We start from the raw sequence: 22286 nt of genomic DNA, 5'->3' as shown, positions 1-22286 counted from the left end.
ACCAAAGTATAATTTGAGTTCCTTCTCTTTCTCTCCACCATGAACGTGACAATGCAGCCAGTGCTAAAACCCTAGCTGGGAAGATTCCAGTGTATTGCACAAGCCTACAGAGCTTCCTATGGCCTTAAAAAGAAAATGAGAGAAGGCATCATACTTTCTGTTCAATCCATCTTCTTTCCTAAGGGTGTAAGTTACAGTAACTTTCATTAAATGTTGTGGCTAAGCCTTGACTATGTTTGTTTTTATTGCTAGCCTTCGTTTGCCCCAAAGGGGCTTGCATTTGGGCTGCATTTAGCTACAAATAACAGAGAATCTGATTAAGACTTTTTAAAGGTGTGTGTTTGTTTATTTTGCCTTGGCTTATTTGTTTTGGTCTCACATAACAAAATGTCCACAGGTGGATGGTTGCTGGTATTAGTTCTGCAGTTCTGTGAGCTCTTCAATTTTCTTGGTCTTTTTCACATGCATTTTGGCCACAGGAAAATGTTGGCTGCTAAGGCTTTAACTACCTCATCTTCATTTAGGCAGAAAGAAGGAGAAGAGCAAAGGGTAAAGAGCCCTGCCAGCCAAGTCTGCACCTTTTTATTAGGAAAAGTCAAAGCTTTATTTGAAGCTCCACCCAGCTGACTTCCACTTAGTTATTGGGTTGAACTATGTTACACGGTCAGCCCTGGCAAGGTTGGAGAGGAAGTTGAGGGTCATGGTAAGGGGTTGGCTCATCCAGTTAGCAGTTCTGCCACAGAACCCTACCTCCTACTTGACATTTCACATCTACCTTGGAATTTTTATAAATCCCCATATTTCATGTGGTCTTTTTTTTTAAACAGCCTTATTGAGATATAATTCATATACCATTTACCTATTTAAAGTATACAATTCAATAGGTTTTTTTTTCTATTTATTTTTTAAAGACACCCTTTAAGCTTGTAGCTTCTGGGTTTATCCAAAAGAGTAAATATAATAATTGTATTTTATATTATTCAGCTTCAAAAATGTTCTGTAAATAAAAAGCCTATTATCTGCCTACTGGATAATTCTGATCCAAAACAAGCAGAATTACTCATTATATATGTTTGACTTCTTAGTCATGAAGTTTATCTCTTGAAAAACACTTCACTTTTTGTTACAAACTGTTGCTGATTTTCTGTAACTGGTCTTCATGCTTTACCACCATAATGACAGTGGATGCAACAAATGAAATTGGAGAGGCAGGGCAAGATCCCAGGTACCTTCTAATACATCAAAAGGTGAATAAGTTTTATTTGGTGTGGTTTTACTCTAGTTATCTAGTTCGGATATTTTATCATATCTGAATTCTTGTTAAAATCGGCAGTCCATACAGAGTCTGTTAACCAGACATACTTACTTAACTAACCAAAGCACCTACTTACCTAACCAAGTTATAGAGAATTGACTTTTCTTCTGTACCTATCACATTCTCACATCAAAACTTCACTGCATATCCGTGTTATTTTGTAGTGGCAGACGAATTATGTCAAAGTCCTGCTAGAAATAATTTTTTAAGTCTTTAAAAGATCTGGACTCCTATCCATCTGTCCTAAATAAAATGATACATTAAAAGATCTCTGACTTTCAAAGGGGATGTTGGGCAGTAGCTGCCCTAGCACCTCCAGTTTTTCCCTCCTCTGAGTTCTTGGAATGTGGTATTTTGTTTCATAGGATTATAGTGAGTGTTTCTGGCTTTGGGCTGATGAATGGATAAAGAATATGTTGTGTGTGTGTGTGTGCGTGCGCGCTGATGAATGTGATAACGAATATGTGGTGTATATACACACATGCACACATACCTGTATATACATACACACACAATGGAATATTACTCAGCCATAAAAAGAATGAAATCTTGCCATTTGCAATGACGTGGATCAGGCTAGAGAGTGTTATGCTAACCAAAATAAGTCAGTCAGAGAATGACAAATACCATGTGGCTTTGGAACACTTGAAATAAGAAGTATAATCAGTCAGAGGGTGATGATAGTAATACTCTGATTTTAGATCTTGAGAGAAGAAACTCAAATACCCTCTGCTTTTCCTGCCACTATTTCTTCACTCCTCCCCAAAATGCTGGTCATGGTCAAAGCATTTAGTTTTTTTCCAGGAAAGATGCTGATCATATTGGTGAGTTTGTAGGACTGAGAGTGGGCCACAGTTCAATGGAATCATTTCTTGTGTCTCTGGTCTCCCACTGGGCCCTAAGTGGTATGGGCCAGGACTAATTCTGTTAGAATGATGTCCTGCCTTCCCTCCTTGTCCCAACCTCTCCCAGGCTTCTCCTCACTCCTTTTCTCTCTTCTGCCCTCACAACAAAATGGTAAGCATAGCCATCCTTTTGTCCTTGGGCACTCTTACTTCCTCTTTTATCTTTTAGGGCAGCTGGGGTAAGGTAAGGTAAGCCTCAGCTCAGGGACAGTTCAGTGCCTGACAGCAGAAGCCAATGATCTCTTACCCGCTCACTCTGTTTCGGTGGTATTGTTGGGTTGATCCTTTCTAAAATTGTAGTGGTAAGAACCAAGAATAAGTTTTGGGTGTTGAAGAAGAGACAAGGCAGGCCACCTGGCTTGCTTTGGTTGAAATTGTTGAGGCATAACCAACTCGGGAATAGGGAGTACTCCACGTCTTATGCCTTTTGCATAAGAGTTTTGGGCCAAAAGTTCCACTAGTGATCACGTATCCCTTCTCACTTGCTTCTCACTTGCTGGGACTCTCTTTGGCGTATACAAGAACCTTGTGGGGAAGGGTAGTTGTGGTCTAGGCTAATAAGATTTTACTCCTAAGTCCCTTAGGCATCTACCATTTAATGTCCTCTAATGCCTAATGCAAACCTTTCTCAAATCTTTTCTTGATATCTAATCTTCTATATTCATTTCTTCCTGGAGGTTAAAAAAATAATAAAGCATCTATAATCAAATAGTATCTTTATTAGGAAGTTTATAGTAGCACTGTTAGAAACAGATAAGTATAGTCTATAGAGAATTGCCTGAGAGTTGGTGGTAAATCAGATAAATAATATCCTTTTGATAACAGCCTTCTTGATTGAACAGGTAAATGTCACGATTATGTTCACTATAGTGAGATTTTAGCTGTATATGTTAGACTCACAGAAAAAGTAGAGAATTCATGGAGATTGGTTGGAACTATTTGGGAAGAACATGTTAAACAGAGTCATCCCTTCAAAATTGGTTTCATTAAAAGATTCCAAATGAAAAGCTCTGTTAGCACACCAAACACTTCACGGTTTTTATTGTTCTGTGGTCATAGACTGCCCCGGTCAGCTATCTTGTAAGATGCTTTTTATACTCACAGTAGACAGAGCTGGAGAGATAGCAAGGGGATGGATCCATACATATCTATTTTCTCCTGGTGACCAATAAACAACAACACTGTCTGCCTAATTAGTGTGTTTTCGTCTGTGGTGTCATTTTCCCCTATAGCTGATACATTATTTTACTGCTGTCATATTAACCACCCTATCAGTGACTGTATAACTTCCATGTGCACATATTGGTTATTGACTTTAAACATCCCTGCAACTTCTTCGCCTTATCCTACTATTTCCATGCCACCTGGAGAGTGGTGGTTAGTACTGACCGTCCTGTTTGCACATGTCTTCAGTTTGAGGATGTGGCTCCTGGACACTTCATCAGTTCAGGGAGTAGAGAGGGTTTGGGAATGGTTTTCAGACTTTTATTTTTAATGGGAGCTTTTTTTTGAGGGGGGGTTCTCGTTTCCTTTCTTGTTCTTTTACCCTTAGGAGAAATACCAGAAATTTGGGGTGAAAGGCAAGCCAAGAATTGTCAGTACAGTTGTCACAGAACAAAGACAGGACTATAGCAGAATCGAAAGACTCCACGTGGAATTTGCTATATGAAAATCTGTTGAGGGGTGCCTGGGTGGCGCAGTCGGTTAAGCGTCCGACTTCAGCCAGGTCACGATCTCGCGGTCCGGGAGTTCGAGCCCCGCGTCAGGCTCTGGGCTGATGGCTCAGAGCCTGGAGCCTGTTTCCGATTCTGTGTCTCCCTCTCTCTCTGCCCCTCGCCCGTTCATGCTCTGTCTCTCTCTGTCCCAAAAACAAATAAACGTTGAAAAAAAAAAAATTTAAAAAAAAGAAAATCTGTTGAAACACTTTCAACAGAAGAAAGAGATTTTAGACATTTCTAGGCTAAACTCTGCCTTGGTTTAAACTATACCTTTATTTCTTGCCTTGGTGCCATAACTCTTTACTGCTCAATAAGAACAGCTCTAGTTTTCTGCCTGTTCCTGGCGCCAGCAAACTTTTTCTGGAAAGGGCCAGGTAGTGGTTATTTTAGACTTTGTAAGCCATAGTCTCTGTCACAACTGCTCAGCTGCTGACTGGGCATGGCTGTGTTCCAATAAAACTTTATTTACAAAAATAGGCAGCCACGGGCCACAGTTTATCTGTGCTTAATCTATCCAGTTCCTTTCCTCACTAACAGCTCTGGTCCATACAGGTGGGAGCGAAGAATTAGGGAAGCCCCTTTGCCTTTTATAGTTTCAAACAATGTGAGTAATAATACTTATAAACCTGTTATCAAGAGACATGAATATTAATATCACTGTTTAGTTGGGAGTCAACATGCACACCATGACTCAGTGGTTTTTCCTACCATGTGTGTAGGAGGTGAGCTTTGGGGGCTGACACAAGGAGAGGCTGATGAGAAAACCTGGCGATGAGACTTCATCCCCAACTCTGACCCTGGTAGAGCAGTTTTACTTTCATCTGTCATGGAGATTGAGGTTCTTCTAAGATGTTGTCTGTGAAGGGGTTCTGCTACCAAAGAACATTTTTTGAAATATTGGTTTACCTTTTTTCTTTTTTTACAATTAGTAAAGGATGCTAATTGTATCTACTAAAAGATATCTAATACTAATAGATACTTTCTAAGAAGTACCAAAGCATTTATTGTGTACTACTTTGTGATTATAGAAAAAAAAAAACAGATTAAAATAAAAGGAACCACAAATCATCTAAATTAAAATTCATCTCCCTGTCTTCTCCTACCCCACGCCCCATTAAACAGATTATAAATCTGCGAGTATAGGGTTCCAAGACCGAGGCAGAGTTGAGACCCCTGTCTCCCATCTGCCACCACTGCTTCTGGTTATACCGTATTGCTTCGGAATGTCCTTGTGTCCATCAGAGGCAGTGGGAGAGTCACTGGAGCTTTTCCTGCTCCAAATAGACTGAGAAGATCATTTGACCCAGAATGCCACTTGAGGGCCACACTGTTTTCCTCTTCCTTGCTCACATTCCTTCTTCCTTTGAGCTACCAGGAGCCCCCAAGCACCTGAATGCCCCAATTTCCAGGGTACAAACTGTGCCAAGAGCTGGACTAATTCCAGCACAACCTCTTTGGAAGTTATCCCAGATCTGTCTCCCAGCCTCTGGCACCTAACCATCGTCGGCTAGGTAATTGTTGGTCATCTGAAGAGCATTAGTTACAACAGTATCACGTGTGACTCAGACAGGCTGTCTTAGCCAGTCTCCTTCTGCCTCTCAACTTGATTATCGATGTTGACTATTGGGATTTGGTGCCAGAGTGGGAGGATACTTAGAAATCTGAGATCTCGCTACCTTGGGTATGATTTCTTCCCTGGCTTGTAAGAGTTGTTCATCTTTTCTGCCTGTACATTTCTGAAGGTGAGTCAGGGCAGTGATATAGCAGGTGAGGTGTGTGTGTGTGTGTGTGTGTGTGTGTTCACGTACATGTACATGAACATACATACATTGGGTGCCTGCGTGGTATGAGGACTATGCTCTCAGGATGTCCGTGTATATCCTATCAGCCAAAATAAAAAGAAAGTAAAAAGGGGGTTCGAGGGTTATGGGGCAGAAGGGAGATAAATGTTTGTTGTTCTTGGTGAGGAAGCACAAGCCAGATCAACAAAAGAAACCATTTAATTCGCAGAGTGCAATGTTCTAATGCATCCTCATGCTGTGTTTGAGTCACAATGGCAAGGTATGGCTACAGCAGGGCCTTCGACAGATTATGAGTGATTTATTCATCCCTGCCTCCTTCACTCAGATTTTCTCCTTTCAGCCATCCAATATCCATCATCAGAAAGCCCAGTTTCTATACAGGAGTTTACCCTGGTAGCTTGCCTGGAATACATTTTGAAGGATTAGTGTCCGTGGCATGGAGACTGGCCCCTGTGCTCGGTACACTCTGGTGAATATTCATGTTGGCACCCGGGAGGGTTATTTCTAAAAGGGTAGTTCCTACAGAATGCATTCTAAAGAGGGAGTATTTTTCCCATCTGATGATCCTTCAACCAAACAAATGTGGGAGGGAGGGGAAGCTGTTCTGCAATGCTGGTGAGTATTTATGAGACAGAAAACTGCATTCTTCCATCTCCTGCAGCAGTGGGGGGCACCTTGGCCCCTCTGAATTCGGAGCCTTTGCCCCGGCCTCCCACCCTGGGGAAAATAGTGTAGGCAATTCCAGAAAAAAAAAAAAAAAAAATGGCAAATGCCTGTTTAGCCTTTGGTCCTGTAACCCACACGAGTTTGATTTGATTACAGCTGTTTAGCAGTTAGAAAAGTTAGAGTTATTAATGTTCAGCTGAAAACGTTTGAATTAAAACTTATCATCCCAGCTTTGAAGACCTGGATCAAGAAACCTGTACTGAGTGGCCAGTGATCAAAAGAATTCTACTGAAAAACATAATTAGCCATTTTTTCCTCTAGCCATTACAAAAAATTCTATAAAATCTTGCTTTTTTTTCTTAATTCTTGCCATTCTTCAAAAGCTTTATCACATAGTTACATATTAAATTAATTAATTATCTTTTGTTTGTAAGAACTTGTCATAGTTAGGATTCTCACTTTTATGTAGTGGTAGAGATGCCACTATTATTATTCTCACTAATGTGGTCTTTATTTTAATGGTAAGTCATGTACTGCACGGAGGATTATGATTTGTCAGACACCTCAGACTTCAAATAGAATAATCTGTTTAAGTGTTTTAATTTTATAGCACTTGCAACTTATACAGTTTTATTTTTTCTGCTTTAGAGTCTAGTTTTTTTTTGGTTTTTTTTTTTTTTTGGTTTTTTTTTTCATGTGAAAGCCTTCACAGAAGAATTTCGTGAAGGAAGTTCATTAGAGAAGGGACTGAAAGGGAGGAAATTTAGACCAGGTGAGTATGAGAAAAGAGTGCAGACAAGCATCTGATCGTGCAGGGCCGAGGAGGACAAATACTAGAGTTGGGAATACGACGGAGGGGGCAGTGACTTAGCAGAGAGGGGACATGAAAGAGGAACAAGCAGTGGCTAACACAGCTGGTACAGTTGACGGCAGATGAGGGCCTGTATTGGACGGGCAAGTGCTTTCAAATCATTTTCGTCAAGAGCCCAGGACTTTATAGATTGGGCCCTGTGGGGAAAAGAAGCTGATTCAAAGCTGGAGCAAAGGTTGAAGCCCAGATCTGATTTGGGTGAAAAGGTCAGGCTGGTAAAAAAAAAAAGAGAGAGACATAGGAAAATAGTACTGGCTGTGTTAAGAGAGACCAGGGGAAAGATTTGGTGAGAACAAAAATAAAGAGATTACCTGCCTGAATAGGAAGATTTTTGCCTTATTGCTCAGCCCTGCTGGAACGTTCTCTCGGCTGTAATATTCAGAGTCAAGCCTTCCCCACCTTTGTTTGCCTCTCCATTCTCTCCCTTTATCACCAGGTTGAGGTAATACAAAGATCTACCTGTAGCTAAATTGTGAGTTCTCCCACAGACACAGGTTCCTGTGAAAACTTGACCTAAGGGAATAGAAAGGAGCCGTGGAGCTTATTAAATTTCTCTTTGGCTCTGCTTCTTGGAGCTTTGTAGGCTGTGTGCATGTGGACACACACTAGCATGTGGTCAGAGGAGGGGCAGGAGAAAAAGCTCAAGAGAAGAAATAGCAGTGAGCATTAATGTACTTCATAAATTTTCTCTTTAAAAAAAAAATTTTTTTAATGTTTATTTATTTTTGAGGCAGAGAGAGACAGAGCATGAGTGGAGTAGGGGGAGAGAGAGAGAGGGAAACACAATCTGAAGCAGGCTCCAGGCTCTGAGCTGTCAGCACAGAGCCTGACGCAGGGCTCGAACTCACGAGCTGTGAGATCATGACCTGAGCCGAGGTCGGACACTTAACCGACTGAGCCACCCAGGTGCCCCTTCATAAATTATCTCTTAAGTGAGACCCTGCAAAATGGAGTGGGAGTGGAGGACTGACTAGGGGAGTGTTTCAGCTTGAAAAGTAATTTGATGGAGCATTAAAAGATGGAGCTACCTGGGTTTTATGAGAAAGGGGATTTATCTGTAGTTCCCTGTCTCCTCTCCATCATCCTCTCCTGTCCTGTCCCCATGGTCGCGGGCATGTCATAAGCTCTACTGAGTTGAAGTAAAGGAGCTATGGGGAATACCAAGACATTAGCCATGCATGATCCCTGCACTCTCAAAGCATGGTCAGGGTGGTTCCTCTTGGCCGGACTTGGTCTGAAAGTTAAAGGAGGGGCCTTTGGATGGTGTCATATAGGGAACCTGGAGCCAGGTGACACTTTACTCCCCTACCTGTTGGATGAAGACTCACACTGGGGCCATCTTATTTTACAGGGGTCATAAAAGTGAGTTAAAATCCAGTGAGTCAGATCCCTAACACACAACTGGTAGATCAGTGAGCTCTGAGCTCTTAAACATGCCAGCACCTTCTCACCCTTCGAATAATTTCATAGAATTGGGTGCAGGGAACAGAAATGCTCTCACAAATGGATATTGTCCTCAGCCATTAACGGAAGAAACCAATTTTTGCCTTTTTAAATCACAACAGCCTTTCCTAGCAAATGCCCCTAAAAGTGAGCTGGACTTGATATGTAGGGAGACAAGCCCTGTGGTCTGGGTGGGGCCTCTCTGTTTCTACCTCTTGCACAATCCTTTTCCAACCCTGTTGGTGGGCCAAATTGCACCCATGTCACTGATGTTATGTGTGCGTCATGATGAGGAAGCGGCTGGGATCAAGGAAAACGGCCTTGCTGCCGAGAGGGACATTGATGATGCCAAATTTAAACACAGGGAAAGATCTGTGAAAGCTGCACCCCTGCTCAATGTGTCACTGCCGAAAAGGTCTACAACATAATGAGACTTCACCTTGTAAAATATAACAAGACCATGTGAAATGGCTCCCAATGGTTTTGATGCCAACGTCCTGCTTCAGGAAGGGACTGTATTGGAAAGAGGCACCTTGAAAAATAGACGAAAACTGCTTTTCTTCTTAAGGGCTGTTTGGCCTGGACAAGATTTTCTCACATGTCCACACTGAGAGCATAAAATGAAAGAATTTCCGTCAAATTGGACTGTGTGGTATGGAATCTAGATCATAAGTCTAGGCCAAACCTTATTTATTAATAAAGGGTTTGCCAAGTGATTGAGTCAAATCTGTGAAAGATTGCTTGGGCAGTGTTTGGCCCCTGTAAGAAAATTAACCAAGTAACTTAGAAGAATAGATTTGCATTGAAAGCAGGAAATGTGCTGATTGTAAGTTGTGGGTTTTTTCCAAATGTGATAATGCATGCAAAAACATTTTGAAGCCAGTGAGGTCTGTGTGAATGTGAGGTGGGATTATGATTAGTCTATCACTGTTCGTTCCAGCCTTGGTGTTTGTTGAACGTTGCAGAGACAGCCATGCTGCCTTGTATGTTATCACCTAAAACTTGAAATTAAAAACTTAATCCCGCCAGAGAGTGAAATGATAGTCTCAATTAGCTGTTAAAAGTCAGGAGTTTTGTACTGTCTCAAACTCCTGGAAAGTTTTGTCCTGTCCCGCAATCCATATAGCCCTATCCTGCGGGCATGTTCTCCATCAGCATTTCTCTACTGCCATAGAATTTACCTGGAATGTAGGATTTGTAGGAGAGAAAGCCCCTTCTTTTATTCCCTCCCTTCTCAGTAAACCAGCCTGCACGGTGAAGCCCGAGTGTATGCTTTGCCCCATCTCCTCACTTTTTTTTCATCCTGGGGCTTCAGTGACTAAATGCAGAAACTGCATATGCCAGACGACCGAGCGCTTGCACCTGTCTTTTCCCTCACCAGCTGCAAGGGAATCTTGTTAGCCAGTGCCATTATTTCTTCCTCTGTTGGAGAAACCGCCCTCTGTGTCCAAGACATGGGCAATTCCGCGGTTGCAGACAGTGCGTAGGCTCTCTGATGCCCTGTGACTAACACATCTCCCAAGATCCCCTTCCGTCTGGTGAGCAGCCTGTCTCCCTCCTCCTGCTGTCAGAAGAAGGCGGGTGTCCCCTTCGCCCTGAAAGGCTGTAGGGCCCCTGTGGTGGCCGCTCCTCGGGGGTTCTCATGTCTGGAATCTGCAGGGCAACCACCTGCTCTGCCTCCCACACTTTCCATCAAACGTTGTTACTTGGCTCCAGTCTCCTGCTGAGAATCTCATTTTGGGCTCGTGGTCCTCCAGCAGCTCGTCTCAGCTCGACCTTGCTCTTCACCTGCAGAGGAAGCTGCATGACTGAGCCCTGTGACAGCCCACAGTGAGGGTCTCTCTCATCTGTGGGAAAATTCCAGTTTCTCCCCCAGGAAAATACTCTTCCTCCGAAGCAGTATAATTCCTTCTGGCAGCTGTTGCCGGCTCCCCCCTGCCTCTCAGCAGCAGCGATTAGAGTGGAGCCTCTGTCATGATGTTTGTCTTCCGGCTCCTCACTCAGGAGAGTGAAAACTGGGCTCCCATTGCTTACTGAAGTTTCCCTCTGTGGCCACAGCTCCGTACCCGTCTCCCTCGCCTCTGTGTCTGCTGCATCTGTTCTTTTGCTTCACGACCTGTAGTCCCTCTCTATTCTGAAAGTCAGTCAGCCCCCTTTGGCCCCAGTTAACTCCTCAGCAGCTTCAAACTGGCCACTGCTCCAACTGGCCCTTGTCTTCCCTGACCCTGCCCTGAATCCCCCTTGTCACTGGTGGTCCTGAGTTATCAGCTACACTGAGTGTCCTGTCTCTGCAAGGCCCCCTCCCTCAGCTCTGCAGACCCCACAGAACTTGCTCCAAAGCTTAGGTTGCCTTTCCACCCCCAGTGCAGCTCTGCCACTCTCAGCTTCCATCGAGAATCTTCTTTCATACTTGAATGAAGATCTCCATTCAAAGTGAGCTTCCTCACCATCCCTGTCCTTCACCTCCTATCTCGCTGGTCCTAGAGCCATCACATCATCCTCATCATGAGAACCTCTGCTGTAAGTTGAGTAGCTTTTCTGGCTCATGCACTCTCTGCTAGGAGCTTATCTTAGGCTCTTTGGTTCCAAGCTAAAGAAACCACATAAATATGGCTTAAGCCATGTATGGCAAGTTTATTAACATGATGGGGAGATTTCTCATAGAACACCAGGGCAGAAACTCTGGTGACCCTCATAGGGACTATAGTCAGATACTAGAATCCTGCTGGGAGCCCAGATAACCCTCCCTGGGCCACATCATCTGTCTTCTTGGTTTCTCATTGCAGGTAACTTTCTTTGCTTCTTTGTGTCTCTGATGAAAGAAAGTCACCCCAGAAGGCCTGCATTTTCATCATCTTATTTTAAGTGAACAGGACCAATTAAGCTCGAATCTTATGTAATTCTCAATTTTTGAGAAACGAAATTCAGTTGGTGCAGCATGGGCCCTGTGTCTTCCCAGCATGCACTCAGGTCCACAAGCCAAGCTCAGGAACCCCCTGTGTCCACCTTAGGGCTAGGCTAGAAACAGTTCTCAAAGAGGGAGGTTACTGTATAATGGACAGACATGCAAGGAAAAAACTAAAACTAAAAAACAAACAACCCATCACCTCTACTGCTGTCATAGCAAATTATAAAATGTTAGAACTGGAAGAGCCCTTAGAAACCGTTGAATCTAGATCTTTAATTTCACATGGGATGAAACTGAAGTACAAGTAAGTTAAGTGACTTGCCTAGTGTCACTTAGTCAATACTCAGTACATATTTGTTGAACAGAAGAAAATTATTTCTAAAGAACTTAATTTCTCAAGATGTTTAACAAAGAATGGACTCCAAACCTGTGAGGTCAGACTCTCTTTGATTTTGACCAAGAGATTAGAAATGGGTTTGATAATAAATTATGTTACTAATATCTTGGCAGTTCTCTTCTCTCAAGTTGCCTGCTTTTGTCCAAGCAAGGAAACATGGCAGCAGCAGGAGAGGTGACCCCAGGCCTTCCAGTGGAGTCTCCCACGAACAGTGGACAGTTAGAAACAGGCAAAACAGACACTTGCTTCTGACCTAAAAGATACCAGTTCAGCGGAGAGGCTGTTGATCTCCACTGTTTAAACCTCAGCACTGTTCACAATCTGGCACAGAATTAATCCCTTAAGAAAGGGATGAAAAAAATGCCATTCAGCACAACATAGTTTGTCATCGCATGCATAATGCAGACTCTCCAATTAGAATGCTACAATTTGAAAACTTTCTTCACAGACTGATGAGAGAGCAATTATTTTAAAGAAGGGAAAACTCAGTCCACTGGGTTTGCCTCAAGTCACTTCTGACTCAAGCCGCAAAGACAGGAGTTTTGAAAACATATTCACTATTGAATTTTGTATCAAAACACCAGCAAGGAGAGCAATTAGTTGCTGTAAACCGAACCCCGGTAATCAATGGTATGCAGCCAGCCAGGGCATTTATGGAAGATGTAAGCAAAATCACATCTGCTAATCAATTACAAAAAGCCCAGCACTTCACTGCTTTTAAGGGAAACTCCACAATGAGTCTGAGGGAAGATGGAGGAGACAGTGTTTAATATCACCAGGCATCTCATGCAGTGCTCATTAGGTAGAGGGGTTCATGGCAACAGCTGAGTACAGACCTGATCTGCATCAATAGATCTTGGCCAGCAGCTTCCTTTACTCAGCCCCTTTTGAAAATAGCTTCTGATGTCTGGGTGGAGGTGTGTAGATGTAGGGGGATATGTTTAAGAAACTCTTCTCAGTTAAGGCCGGAGGGGGTGTGTCTGTCCTGGGCAAGCTCATCGGGCAAACATTCCTTGGCAGATTACAAATCAGAAGTATCTCTGTGTTGTTGCAGGTGCACAGACGTGGGAACAGACTTTGCTGGCAAGGAAAGAAGTGAGGGAGTTGGTGGGTTTTTCAATTGTGCCTTATTAGAACAAAATTCCTCTCTGTGGAAAAAGAGAGATTGAGCCAATTTTTCCTGTAGTGTCCTTAGACTGTGCTTGCTTTTTTCAGTTGAATCAACAAAGGTATTTTCATGCCTGGCTAAGCCGAAATTCCAAGCAAATATGCATCCTGGCACATGAATTAGAATCTATCTTAAAAATTCCAAAGTGTAAGTGGCTTGATAACCTGAGATCCATCAGTGTCCCTTCTCTACTCAGGAGTCACCATGACCCCCCATTTCCAGCCCTCAGGGACTCTTAATAGAGGAATAGAAAGGAGATGTCTCAACCAGTGTGTGCATTTGGCTGCTGTTCAGAAAAAAGAATTTAGGCCAGGAGAAATTATTGAAGTAAAGATCGATAGAGTGAGCTAATAAAAATTAATATCTTCAGCATGCCAACTATGATAGGCAGCAGATTAATATCCGTCAAATACAGAGGGCATCGTGTAAGTCATTAACAAAAGGATAAATATAAGTAGAAAATGGGTAAAATGTTCAAGGTCAATGATAAGTGAAAGGCTGCGAATTAATGACAAAGATTTCGTCTATCGAATCGGCAGTGTTTTTAAAGATAATACATGATTATCAGCAGTGACACACAGAAACAGGCGTCTCTTATGCACTGCTGGTAGTATGAGTATAAATTGGTTCAGACTTTTGTTTAGGGGAAAGGGAGAAGCGTGCAGCTGTTTGGTAATACGCGTCAAGGCCTCACGTGCTCTGCTCCAGCTTCACCCACAGAAGCTTTCACAGGCAACAGTCATAGATTTAGTGTAAGGACGTTCATCACAGAGTTTTACTAGCAGTGTAATACTGTCACCTACCTAAATGATCACTAATAAGAAACCGATTAAATAATTTATGGGGCATCCATACGGTGAAATTCCATGAAGCCAGGACGTGTGATGAGGAAGAGTATTTGATAGATGCAAAAGAAAGGGATTCATAATACGTCGTTAAGCGAAAGAAACAAGTTACAAGAAAAATTGCACCATGTCTATGAGTTTACACCTGGAATCACAGGTGATGTTCCTTTTAAAACAAACATTTGTCTCAAAACAAGTCGGAGGGCTTATAGGAAAAGCTACTATGGGACAAAATATGTGCAACCTTAAAAATTCTTTTAATATCCTATTACTCCCAAGAATTTCTACCAGAGCATTTATGATGCTTGCTTATAACTGGTCTTCCTTTTTATCTTCTTCATATCCTATCTCCCACATCCCAGTATTTTTCCATGAAATATTCTGGAATCTAGTTACATTCTATCCCAAAAGGCTTGATTATTTTCATTTGGATACACTGGTAGAAACACTAACTCATGATTATCCAGAAGGATAGGGATTATCATAAAACTGGCTCTGCATCAATGATCCAAAATCCCCTTGAGAAAATAACCTCAACATTGTCTCCCAAAAAGCCTGTTACCAAGGCTGTTAAGTGAAGAGAATGATTAATTAATTTGAAGGGTTTTTTTTTTTTTCTTGTTTTTAATCCACTCTGGCAAAGTTATAAGTTATTTCAGCCCGGAACATGTATGAAACATACACTATGAACAGAACCCATATGTTCAGAGTAGAATTTTTTAAAAAGAGAAAGATCAACAGTCTTTCTATAATCTTTACAAGAGCTAGACAAACATAGAAACAAAAATTACACTTTTACAAGTTACTCAACATAAATGTAAATTAACAAGCTAACTGCATAAAAGTGCTAAGAAACTAGAATAATATACAAGGAAATGACTAATGAGGGAAATGATTCACTTTCTTACCAGGCAAACTGGTAAAGAGCAGAATTATTAGACACTTAAAAACAATAGGGTAGAATCCTGTCTGATTCATTCAGAGTACTTTGAGAGATTAAATACTCAGGTGAATTAAGGGGAATATTCAGGTAGATTAAGGCAAACTCTGTTTCTGCTTTGCTTAAAAGATGAATTCCAAAATATTAGGTAGTGTGGGTTTAGTCATTGATAGCAAACAAAATTACACTTGAAAATAGGGAACAAAGGGTAAGGGGAAAGGGGAACACAGTGGCATTTCTGATACCCAATAATAGCATTGTAGGTGACATTAAACTGAGCTTTGCAAGGGTTTTTATTGATTATAATCACAAGATTAAGGAGAAATAATATGAACTACTTTTGTAGAGTCATAGGTGGCAGGTTGTAAATTGGGACCCAGGTCCATAAACTGGGAGTAAAGAAGCACTTGGCAGAAGGATGACAGAAATGGGCTTTGGCCAGGATACCAGGTTTGATGAACCCCCTGTATCTGCCAACACTGAGTATAGACACGTTACCCAACAGTGTTAAGCCTTACTTTCACCGTCTATAATTTGATGAGAGGGGTTCCCCGGGTGGCTCAGTCGGTTGAGCATCCAATTCTTGATTTCAGCTCAGGTCATGATCCCAAGGTCATGGGATTGAGCCCCATGTCAGGCTCACTTGCGCTCACTCTCTCTCTCTCTCTCAAATTAAATATTTTGTATTTAGATGGAATATATAAATTAAATATATATGATATATATATAATTAAATATATATAATTTGATGAGAAGAATAATGCTTGCTAAGGGGATTTTTGGAAGGATTTAATAAGATAAATTATATAGAGCACTTAACACAGGGCCTGGTACACAGTATGAACATTAAAGGTATGTTGACTATTATGATAATAATAATCGTCATAACAAATAAACATTCATTGAGTATAGGCTCTTTGAGACACTGTGCCAAGTATTGGGTATAGAAAGATCAAGAAGACATAGGCTCTGCCTTTAGGGAGCTCACTTTCTGTTCTAGCTGGTGGAGGAAGCAAATATGCATGACCAAATATAAAACGGTAAGATATCCTGTATGGGAAGGACTTTGGAAGCTGAAATCATAGAAAACAGTGGTCTCGCGTCCCTCACCACGGTGGCACTGTCAGAAGCAAAATGCTGGACCGAAGTCTAATCCTGTATTGCAATTCTTAGATCCTTTTTTCTTATTGTAGGTTTTAAATTGAGGAATAACACACATACAGTGCACAAATCTTTTATATATAGTGCGAATGAGTATTTACTGTGTGTATACCCATGAACTACCACTCAGTCAGAGTCCTCACATTTCCAGCATCCTGGAAGGTTCCTTCATACCCTTTCCAATCATTACCTCTCCCAGAGGTAATCACTGTTCTGATTCCTGTCACCATGGATGAATTTTGTCTCTTTTGAGCTTCATGTAAATTAAATTACATAGTCTATGCTTTGGTTCTTATCTGGGCTCAAAAGGAGATAAGAAGAACAGAGCCAAAATAATCAATCTCTAAATAATAAAAAAGTTTTACTAATGAATATGTTTGCTTGTATCTCCAAATCAGATCATTATACTACAGCTATGCAAAAAGTCTGCTAAGAATGAGAAGGAATTTGAAACATGATAGTTAAGGTCATTGGGACTTACTAGTTACTACCAGTTAGAAAGCATGGATTTCCCCATGAACAGGAGTCTCAAGGATATCACTTTTGGTCAGCCCAGTCAACTGGAGATGAATCAGGAGGGAGGATTTGGGGCCATCTTCTCACCCATAAGCGAACCAAAGAGCTTTGACAGAGGCTGCCTGAGATTGGGTGACTTGTGAAATAAATTCCTAAAGAGACACTGCTTCTTCTTCAGACTGACTCCACCTCCTCCTACCATACTTTTGCTGGGATTCTCTTCCTTTTTCCAGTCCTGGAAGTGTGGTGGGGCAAAGGAGGCAGGGAGGAGGGGTATGGCAGACATGGATTCACTCATGCCCACAGCCTCAGGAAACAGCCAGTTAGAACATTCACAGCATTCTTAACGTATTTTTCTTTGTTCAGGTTATTACTTTGGGACTGTGATGATCGAAGCTATAGCTACTACGTTGAGGTTTCCACCAACCAGCAACAATGGACCATGGTGGCTGACAGAACTAAAGTCTCTTGCAAGTAAGTTACATCATTTCCCAGAATTTATTACAAGTTAAAAGAGTCTTATCTGATGGATTCAGAAGTTTCTAATGAAGATTTGTGGAATCACCAAATTACGTTCTTATTTGGAGGTTGAAAACATCCTAATGATCCTTCATTTCAATTTTGACTATTAAGTACTTTGGTGAGAATTTATATGCTCAAACAAACTTTCCTTATTTTGTGGTTTGAACTTGACTCTTGAAAGTGACATGTAGGGGTGCTAGGGTGGCTCAGTTGGTTGAGCGTCCAACTCTTGATTTCGGCTTGGGTCATGATCCCAGGGTCAGTCGTGGGGTCAAGCCCTGTGGAGCCTGCTTCGTATTCTCTCTCTCTCTCTCTCTCTCACTCTCTCTCTCTCTCTCTCTCTCTCTCTCTCTCCCCCTCTCTCCCTCTCCTCCTCCTTCTCCCCCTCCCTCTCCCTCTCTCTCCCTCCCTCCCTCCCTCCCTCCCTCTCTCTCTCTCTCCCTCTCTCTCTCTCTCTCTTCGTCTCTCTCTCTCCCTCCCTTCCTCCCTCCTCCTTTCCCCCTCTCCCATCTCACACTCTCTTGCTCTCCCTCTAAAAATAATAATAATAATAATAATAATTTAAAAATAAATAAAATAAGTAAAAATTAAAAAAAGAAAATGGCATGTACCTGAGCAGGGAAAAGAAGGATTTCCATATGCAATCCTCTCTTGTGTCCCTGCCCCCATCACTGCACACTACCTCTTTAGAACTTGTTTCTTCCTTCGAGAATTTTGCTGATGTGATACACACTTTAGTAGTTATTCTGGGACTCCATTTTCCAGCCACATATGATTCTCAAGGTTAGCTTTAAATATTTATCTCATCTCAGTGTTAGCTACACTGTTACCTAAACCAAAGAAAGCTTGATATGTAGGTCTCTAGTCATTTAATGTATATGGCATTGAGCCTCTGTTTGCATTTACGTTGTTGTAGGGGAAGCTAGGAGGAAGGATTATGTGGGTTCTGACTGGCCTGAGATCATGACTAGAATGATTATTTACATGTGTATATACCCATATAACTCACTCAGATCAAAATTAGCATGTTTTCAGCATCTTAGAATCATACCTTTTCCCAAACATTACCTAAAAAGAGCTCAGTGCCTTTTCGTGTAGAGCCAGATTCACTGGGAGGCAAGGTAAAGCAAATAGCTGAGATTTCTCTTTTTTTTATTATTGAAATATGATTCACGTACCATAAAATTCACCCTTTTAAATGCACAATTTAGTGATTTTTAGTGTATTCACACTGTTGTACAGTCATCCCTACTATCTAATGTTTCAAACATTTTCATCCCCCCCCCCAAAGGACACCTCCTACCCATTAGCAATCTTTTCATTTCCTTCCAGTTCCCACAGCCCCTCACCACTAGTAAGCTCCCTTCTGTCTCTATGGATTTGCACATTCTGAACATTTCATACAAGTGGAATTAAATAGTATGTGATCTCCTCTAGCTGTTTTCACTTAGTACATATTTTTTTTCAAACTTATTTTTTGTGTTGCAGCATGTGTCAGCATTCCATTCCTTTTTACTGACTGAATAATATTCTATCATATGGAAATATATATGTCACATTTTGTTTATCCATTCATCAGTGGATGAACATTTGAGTTATTTGCACTTTTTGGCTAAAATGAGTATTTCTGCTGGGACATTCCTGTGCAAGATTTTGTGTGAACATACGTTTTCAGTCCTTTTGGATCTATTCCTAGCAGTAGACTTGCTGGGTTTTATGCTAACTCTGTGTTTAAGTTTTTGAGGAACTGCCAGACTTTTCCACAACAGCTGCACCATTTTGCATTCCCACCAGCAATACAGGAAGGTTCCAATTTCTTCACATTCTTGCCAGTACTTGTCACTGTCTATCTTCTCGTTCATGGTATCCTAGTGAGAGTGAAGTGGTGGTTTCAATTTGCATTTTCCTCGTGGCTAATGATGTTGAACGTCTTTTCATGTACTTACTTGGCCAGGATTTCATAATAGCATTAATAATGGCTTGTTTGATGCAATGTCTGACACACTTACTGTCATTATTATAGTACTTATCTTAGAGCATGTTTAATGTTTGCATTGGTTAAGGTAACACTTGCTGCTGTGACAAAAAGTGGCTTCAGCATTCCAATGCCTTAACACAGTAGCTATTTCTCAATCATGCAACAGTCAGTAGGGGTGTTTCTGGTTGTCAGGTGGCTCTTCTCCACACATGACTGAAGAACCCAGGCATCTTCCTTCTTGTGGCTCTGCCCTCTCCTAGGGCCTCAGCAGCAGTATCTGCATCTGGTTGGCAAATGGGGAAAGAACAGAAAGAAGGTATACCTGGCTCTTCTGAACGGCCTTGGCCTGGGTGTAGTGACCATCCCTTCCACTTATATTCCACTGGGGAGAAGTAGTCAGTTACCACATTGGATGCTGGTCAGGCTGGGAAGCATGGCTCTGCTGGGCAGCCACTTCTCAGTGGAGCACACATCTTGTGGCCATCTCTGCGATTGGATGAGAAAACTAGCAATTATTCAGCAACTAGTATTCCATCACTTTCCTGTATTTTGTCTCATTTTTTCCTGAATATAAAACACCTTGTGGGATATTGCCCTCTCTTTCTAAAAGAGAAAATGAAGGCCTCTTTCCATTGTACCTCAAAGCATTACTAAAGAGGGTTAAACCAAGCTAGATGATGGAAACAGGGAAATGAACTGATTACCTTATTTCCAAGCTCCCAGAACCCTTTCCATACAATAGGAAGGCCTTCAAGGCCCATGAACAACTGCCCATTTATCTTTTCAGAGCCATTGCTCATTGAGTATACAGCTCACAGGCCAGACCCTCTGCTTCCCCATCTTTTACACATCTCACTGGTTACCATCACCCATCTTGTCTGTCATTTTATGTGTTATAAATTAGATTCCTCATCTTTTTATGTCCCCCTACTGAAGGTGTTATACAGTATGAGTTTTTGACAAGAACTGGTTGACTAACTGCTGACACAGATACATATTATAATGGTTTTATATTTATTCAAATGGGTTTTTGCTTGATTCAAAAAGGCATTCACTCATTAAGTCCTTCCCATTAGCTTTGTATTAAGTCATTGACATCTCCCCCCCCCCTTTTTTTATATTTTATGTCCATTAGTTGCTGGATTTAAATAATTTATGTTTTTAACCTTCCATGTTAGCACATATATGCTACAGCAATAGGTGTTTTAGAGATTAATAAATAAATAATACATTTTAAGAGTAAGAAGGCAAGTGCCTGTTAACCCCCTAAGAATCAGTGGAACCAAAGGTTATGATTTTATGTTTATAGGTATAACCCAGATCTGTTGTGCCTTTCATTTTTTAGTTAGGTATTAAAAAATATAATAGAAGATATGCAGATGATAAAAGAGGAAAGCCTTCCCTTTTTAACTAATATACTCTAGAGCAGTCCTTGAGAAGATTCTACTAGCTTCAAAAATTATAGCTGCTTTTTATTGAAATAAAGTATGTGAGTCATGTTATGAATGAAATTCTATAGGATCTTTAGAGATCACAGCCCTGCCTCTTGATAGCACTCTACCCATGTCAGGAAATTAAATGACAGATTTTGGACAGACCTGGAAAATGAGATTCTCCAAATGTCTTCCCTTAAGACCCTATGCTCCTAGAACAGGACGTTTTCCTTTATTGCTACCCTGAGTCCTTTCGGCTATAGCTGCAGCTTGGCTTGCTTTACTTTTAGGATAAAGGCTTATTTACCATCACAGGTAGCCATGTTTTTGAATAGACGGATTTTGGGTGTTTTCCAGCTTTTTCGGAAATAATTGATATATAACATTGTGTAAGTGTATGGTATTCAATGCAATGAGATATATAGCAAAATGATCACCACAATAAGTTTACTTGACACAACTACCATCTCACATAGTTACAGGTTTTTTTTCTTGTGATGAGAACTATTAAGATCTCTTACCAACTTTCAAATATGCAATAGTTTCGTTTGCTGTAGTCACCATGCTGTACATTACATCCCCAGAACTTACTTATCTTGTAACTGGAAGTTTGTGCTTTTTGATCCCCTTCACCCATCCCCCCCCCCCCCACACACGCCCCTCTGGCAACCACCAATCTGTTCTTTGTTTCCATAAGTTTGGCTTTTGTTTTTAAGATTACTCATTTAAGTAAGATCATACAGTATTGTCTTTCTCTGTGTGACCTTTTTCATTTAGCATAATACCCTCAAGGTTTTTGCAAATGATTTTCTGAAATTACTTTTTACCCCTCTTTTTTCACATAATTCTGTACCTTTTAGCTTTATTCCAAAGACGTCACCTTCAGTCTTTGATTCCTTTTCTCTATCATCTTCTAAATTGTTGAGCCCTACATCTGTTTTGATACAGTAAGGCACTAATATCATTTTTTTTATTATAAATGTAAAACATGCATGGAAGATTAATTTAAACAATACAGGAAGAGAGAAGTGAAAAGTAAAATTTTATCTTCCCATCTTGTGCTCAGAAGTACTTTTGACTTTTTTTTTTTAGTTTTCATAACGTCTCAACTATAAATAATATTTTTATATCTGTTTATTAATTTATCAGCTTTATTAACTTAACTACCTCTCATTTTTTGTTATATTTTTCTCTTTAGTCCTGCTATTACTTACCTTTTAAAATTAAACAATATACTGGGGCACCTGAGTGGCTCAGTCAGTTAAGCATCTGACTTTGGCTCAGGTCATGATCTCATGATCCATGAGTTCAAGCCCCACATCGGGCTCTGTGCTGTCAGTTCAGAGCCTGGACCCTGCTTCAGATCCTGTGTCTCCCTCTCTCTGCCCCTCCCCCACTCATGCCCTGTCTCTCTCTGTCTCTCAAAAAAATGAATAAATGTTAAAAAATTAAAAATTAAACGATATACTTAAACCTCTATTTTTTGATCCATCAATTGTAGATAGTATTTCTTTACTCTCCCTACTATGTATGAAGAAATTACCACCCTACATTTCCCTTTCCCATCTTCTGTTAACTGTCCCACCACATTGACATTTTAAAGATTTATGATACTTATTTTCTGTTGGGTAACTTATATTTCACTTAAGTTAAATCTTCCATGTGTTAACTATCAATTGGTCCTGAAAAGGGAAAGCC

General features: G+C 41.0%; 1 protein-coding gene across 2 annotated transcripts in view; it reads left to right on the top strand.

The window, feature by feature from the left end:
- The window catches only part of BTBD9 (BTB domain containing 9), a 414698-nt gene that overhangs the window by 315963 nt on the left and 76449 nt on the right, over positions 1 to 22286 (top strand). For both annotated transcript variants that reach the window (XM_030315420.1, XM_030315421.1), the window contains exon 9: positions 17022 to 17129. In XM_030315420.1, coding sequence (XP_030171280.1) covers positions 17022 to 17129 — 108 coding nt within the window. The remainder of the gene's footprint in view (positions 1 to 17021; positions 17130 to 22286) is intronic.

This window comes from Lynx canadensis, chromosome B2 (genome assembly GCF_007474595.2).
Source record: "Lynx canadensis isolate LIC74 chromosome B2, mLynCan4.pri.v2, whole genome shotgun sequence".
Classification (NCBI taxonomy): Eukaryota; Metazoa; Chordata; class Mammalia; order Carnivora; family Felidae; genus Lynx; species Lynx canadensis.
This window is presented reverse-complemented; position numbering and strand designations above follow the sequence as displayed.